We start from the raw sequence: 6,049 nt of genomic DNA, 5'->3' as shown, positions 1-6,049 counted from the left end.
GACCAAAGCGTTCCTACCCTAGCTGTGTAAGGCCATGTTCGGTACGTACGCTTTTTTGTCATCACGACTCCTCTTCTAACGACCACCACCACCAACACCCAAAGACTCACCAGTTCAGACCGGAGCCAGGTGATGGCCCCGTCGATCTTGGCTCTGCGGAGCTCTTCGTTGGCCTGCTGGTTCCCGCCCAGACTGAGACAGCCAATGGGCGCGCAGGGGCCCTCCTGCTGGGGGCTGCTCCGGTTGGCCCCCGCGGCCCTGAAGGCGTGGATCAGTTGGTTCTTGATGTCCTCCAGAACCAGCGTGGAGAGGGAGTCCTCGCTCTGGCTGTCCCGGTCCATGACAGCCCCACCCCCCCCCCCCCTCCTCCGCACGGGACAGAGGCGGTGTGTGTGTGTGTGTGTGTGTGTGTGTGTGTGTGTGTGTGTGTGTGTGTGTGTGTGTGTGTGTGTGTGTGTGCGTGCGTGCGTGTGTGTGTGTGTGTGTGAGAGAGAGAGTTTGAAGGTATGTGATTTTAAATGTGTGTGATTGAGTTTGTGTGTGTTTCAGTCTACGTGTGTGTGTGTGTGTTTGAGAAAGAGTCTGTGTGTGTGTGTATGTGTCTGTGTGTTTGTGTGTGAACACCTGTCAGAGTCTCAGCAGAGGAGCAGGTGTGTGTGCGTGTGTGTGTGTGTGTGTGTTCTTGTGTGTGTCTATATGTGTGTATGTGTGTGCCTGTACAGTCCTCTGTACAGTAGATCCTCAGCAGTATCCCGACTCTTCTCCTCCTTCCCTCCAGCAGAAGAAGTTGTGAGCGGTGCCCCCGTCTCCGGACGTCCAGGAACCACACTGCTGCACCTCCTTCTGGACTCCCCGACCGCTCCACCTCCTTCTGGACTCCCCGACCGCTCCACCTCCTCCTCCTGGACTCCCCCACCGCTCCACCTCCTCCTGGACTCCCCGACCGCTCCACCTCCTCCTCCTGGACTCCCCGACCGCTCCACCTCCTCCTCCTGGACTCCCCGACCGCTCCACCTCCTCCTGGACTCCCAGACCGCTCCACCTCCTCCTCCTGGACTCCCAGACCGCTGCACCTCCTCCTGGACTCCCAGACCGCTCCACCTCCTCCTCCTGGACTCCCAGACCGCTCCTCCTCCTCCTGGACTCCCCTACCGCACCACCTCCTCCTGGACTCCCAGACCGCTCCTCCTCCTCCTGGACTCCCCTACTGCTCCACCTCCTCCTCCTGGACTCCCAGACCGCTCCACCTCCTCCTGCTGCAGACAACAGCTCCCTCTCCCCTCTGCCTGCTTGTGACTCTGGTCCCGGCGGCGGCGGCGGTGGGTTAGGGTGGAGGGGGGTGTGGGGGTGTGGGGGGGGGGGTACACCTCCTCGGCCAACAGGAGGTTCTGAGTTGTGGCCCTGCAGCTCCTCCCCCCACCCCCCCCCCCCCCCCCCACCCGCCCCGCCACCCCCGGTCGGGTTGTATTGTCATTGTTACCATGGAGACCCCCCCCCCACCCCCACCACCCCGTCTCCTCTCGGGCCCGGTAAGAATGGAGGGGTAGGGGGTGGAGACCCCCTGGACAAAGACTATTGTTGCTTCCGAATAAGACTTAAAAAAAAAAACCCGCCTTTGCTCCACCACCACCACCTCTCTCTTTCTCTCCCTCTCTCTCTCTCTCTCTCTCTCTCTCTCACTGTTTCAGCCTTATCCCCCTCTCTCTCCCTCTCTTTCTGTCTCTCTCCCCTTTCTCTCTCTCTGGGTTTCTCTATGTCTCTCTCCCCTCGCTCTCTGGGTTTCTCTATGTCTCTCTTCCCTCTCTCTCTGGGTTTCTCTATGTCTCTCTCCCCTCTCTGTCTGGGTTTCTCTATGTCTCTCTCCCCTCTCTCTCTGGGTTTCTCTATGTCTCTCTCCCCTCTCTCTCTGTGTTTCTCTATGTCTCTCTCCCCTCTCACTCTGGGTTTCTCTATGTCTCTCTCCCCTCTCTCTCTGGGTTTCTCTATGTCTCTCTCCCCTCTCTCTCTGGGTTTCTCTATGTCTCTCTTCCCTCTCTCTCTCTGGGTTTCTCTATGTCTCTCTTCCCTCTCTCTCTGGGTTTCTCTGTGTCTCTCTCCCCTCTCTGTTTCCCTATATCTCTCTCACTGTGTTTCCTCTATGTCTCTCGCCCCTCTCGGTTTCTCTTGTGTCTCTCTCCCATCTCTCTCGTGGTCTCTCTCTCTCTCGGCCCCGCCTCCATACAATTCGTAGTGTGAGAAACATGCTGAGTGTGTTCTCCGTTTGGATAAAGTCCCTGTAAATCTGTGTGCGTGCGTGAGCCTTTGTGTGTGTGTGTGTGTGTGTGTGTGTGTGTGTGTGTGTGTACCTTTCATGACCACTCTAACTAAGACCTGCTTGTCAGATTAGCAAACACACAGAAAGCCCCGCGCGCGCGCACGCACACACACACACACACACACACACACACACACACACACACACAGCTGGAAAGACAAAAAAACCGACACAAAGACGGACATACAGTTGGACAGAAAGACAGACACACACACACACACACACACACACACACACACACACACACACACAGTTGGAAGACAGACAGGAAAACACACAAAGACAAGAAAGATGGATTATACACACAGTTGAAAGACCCACAGTAGTAACACACACAGTGAATATTGCCCATTCACGGGGCTTTGGTTCTCTGAGTTACACTGTGTCCCCCGGGGGGGAGGGGGGGGGGGGGGTTCCTAGAGGGATCGGAGCCCGTGTTTACCCCCTGACTTCTCCGTGGAGACGGGACAGGACTCCAGTGTCTTACCCCCGGACACCCTGCCCCTGTTCCCTGGGGAACGGGAGAGAGACGAGGAGGGGCGGTGTGGAGGCTGTTTATCAGCCTCATCACATGACCACCTCACACGTCCCAAAGAGTCAGCGGTGATGACAGAACGCATGTGAATGGAAGGGGGGGGGGGGGGGGGGGGGTGAGAGAGAGAGAGAGAGGGAGGGAGGCAAAGAAAGGAAGGGAGATAGTTGGGGAGCAGCTATCGAGAAATGAGTGAGGAAGAGAGAGAACGCAAGAGGGCAGTAGTGTGGAAGAAAAGACATGACGGTAAGGAGAGATAGAGTAGGAGAGAAGGTAAGGAGATATAGAGGGAGAGAGGTAGGAGAGAGGGTGAGAGGTAGGAGGTAGGAGAAATAGAGTGAGAGGAAGGAGAGAAGGTAAGGGGAGACAGAGGGAGAGAGGTAGGAGAGATAGAGTAGGAGAGAAGGTAAGGGGAGAGATAGAGGGAGAGAGGTAGGAGAGATAGAGTAGGAGAGAAGGTAAGGAGAAATAGGGCCTCTACGAATAGTCAAATCTCCTAACCTTTATGCCTCCTTTCCTTAACCTTTGTGGAAAACGTCATCGGGTCAAGGAGAGATAAAAAGCTTCATTTCGAACATAGGAAAAGACAGAACTGTTTAAAATGAATTCGACTCCACTTTTCCTAACCGACGTCATTGTGTGACGGCGGGTATTGCTGACCTCTAGCGTCTCTAGCGTGAAACTACAATTTTCCGAAGATTGAATACAACAAGCGCTTTGATCCATGCGTTCTTGTTGCATTTATTTCAATCAGGTTATCGCCAACAGTGAGAATCACTAAGGTCGGATATGGCCAACGGGAATATTTGAGGCCACTTGAATCCCAATTCATGTGAAAAAAAAAAAGAGGCTAAACTTATGTTGATGTTGAAATAACTGCCCCCAGTCTTTATTAAATGTGAAGTCAGCATTTTATTTTATTATGGTGTATATTTTGTGCTTACTAACCAGCAATCAATTAATTCATTTTGATTAAAATGATATGTTTCTGGAATTGGTATCCATTATTATCAATTTTATTCTCTTCTTCTTCTGCTTTACCGTGTCTCTCATGCGTCTTCGTGTAGAGTCTGTAAACTTCATCGGTGGCCTTTTTTAAATATTTCCGCCTTAAAGGATTATGGGATACCAATATCTCTTTTATAGCTTTTGATCGTATACCAATATAGCTTTTGAGTCACGTGTTCGGCTCCTGTATTTGGCAAATTTCAAGTTGTTCAGCCGATTACTGATCACGTGTTTACGGCGTATATCGTCCGATAAAGATCGTGCCTGATTAATCAGTCCATTACACATTTTTTCTTAAGTTTATTAATGTAGGGGTCAGTATCTGTCAGTATCAGTATCTGTCGTTTTAAATAGTTGGGGTCAACTTGAGATTTTTGATTTGATCTTGAGAGAAAAAAAGCTAATTATCCTAAATTGTAAATTTGCATCAGGCCCCAAAAAAGCTTGAAACGGCCCTGCTTAACTTTTCTCCATATTTGGACACCATGTCATGTTGGGCCTATATGTTGGACAGAAAGAAAAGACGAAAAGTTGAATTTGGTTTGATTAACGTAGAAAACCTGAAGTCCAAAGGGGAGCTGTAACAATGCGTTAACCAGCGATAGTAAAGAACAGCAGGCTGATACAGTTGATACAGGCTCTTCGTTATTTCTTCTGTTATGAATTGAATAAAGTAAAGATCTTTCTAGGGATGGTCAGAAAATACAAGGCCAACGTGTTGGGGCACATAGCAGCAGTAGGCTTAAGGCTCCTTTAAGGAACATTACACAGAAGAGACAACTCTTTGTCCCGTTAAGTATGGAATATTGCTATTAATACCCAAGTGAGTTTGACAATTTTTATTTGATCTGTGAAATAATTATATTCCTACTTCCTGCACTTGAGCAACTTCCTCTCACTCGTTCAAAATATTCGAGTGAGATAGTAGTATGAATCTAACCATACGATCTAAGACAATGCAGGGCCTACTGATATTATCTGGCACAAGTTGAGGATTCCCATGACTGTCCTGTGACAATAATGGGTTGCAGTTGCCGTAGACGTAGACAATGTTGATGTATACTATTGGAGTGTGGACTGCATTCAGCATGTTCGCTTGACACTTTAAAACACACACACACACACATGGTATGTTTCATGGTATGTTGTGGTAAGCAGGCCATAGTTTCATGGTATGTGGTAAGCAGGCCATAGTTTCATGGTATGTGGTTAGTGTAAGCAGGCCAGTTTCATGGTATGTTGTTATGGTGTTTTTATTGGAATGAGTCACAACCACCAACACAATCTCACCAACACAATCTCACTGGCGCACTAAGAAAATGAGTTATAATGGTTAATACCATAGAGTTAGACTGAATGAATAATACACACCCAACTGATTAAGTCGTATGTGGGTGGGTGGCTGTGTGTGTGTGTGTGTGTGTGCGTGTGTGTGGGGGGCTGTGTGTGTGTGTGGATGACTGTGGATGACTGTGGGTGGGTGTGTGTTGGATTTGTGTGCGCAAGAGCAGTCTTTCATTTTAAGTTGTATTTTAGCACATTTTATACATTTATTTTGAATTACAATAGAGATTTGAAGACCAGAACATATTTATGGTGCTGAGATCCATGTATGTATGTATGTATACATACTTTGTACAAATGGTATTAAAACATATATTTTTCATTGATCATGATTCACTTATTTGTTGAGATACATTTATTTGGTATATACACTGTCTGACTTTACAAAACCTATGGATTGACGATGTTAGATAATAAAGAACATTTTGAGATAGGCATCAAAGATTGTCCCTATATAACATATTTATGAAAACAGTTACGGTTATTCACAGTATTATCAAAGTGTCCTAAACGAACCCACTGAAAATAGATAAATGAATGAACAAATTAGTAAAAAAAAAAAAAAAAACGAAAGAAGAAAACAACAAGAAGTAAATTGCGTACTGTGGTATTTCCTTCTAAACGGAAAAAAAAAATAGAGTCTATCACTCAAGGCGCGGCTGCTCTGCTTCTGCTCCACAATGTCCGTTAATGGAGCGGGATGTTGCTCTCACGCTCTGGGGGGGGGGGGTCCTGATCTCACGAGGTCCACCGGTAAGCCACAGAACCCCCCCCCCACACCCCCACCCACCCCCACCACCCCCACCACCAACCCCACCACCACCACCCACCCCCACCACCACTGGTGTCTG

At 48.8% G+C, this 6,049-nt stretch overlaps 1 protein-coding gene across 1 annotated transcript in view; it reads right to left on the bottom strand.

Annotated features, from left to right (window-relative positions):
* aard (alanine and arginine rich domain containing protein) overlaps positions 1-341 on the bottom strand; it is a gene marked incomplete at both ends in the record, with an annotated part of 781 nt that extends 440 nt beyond the window's left edge. The window contains one exon of the mRNA XM_084484345.1: positions 111-341. Within this exon, the coding sequence (XP_084340471.1) occupies positions 111-341 (231 nt within the window). The remainder of the gene's footprint in view (positions 1-110) is intronic.
* Positions 342-6,049: the final 5,708 nt, after the last annotated feature.

This window comes from Micromesistius poutassou (assembly GCF_964030765.1).
Source record: "Micromesistius poutassou genome assembly, chromosome: 20".
Classification (NCBI taxonomy): Eukaryota; Metazoa; Chordata; class Actinopteri; order Gadiformes; family Gadidae; genus Micromesistius; species Micromesistius poutassou.
This window is presented reverse-complemented; position numbering and strand designations above follow the sequence as displayed.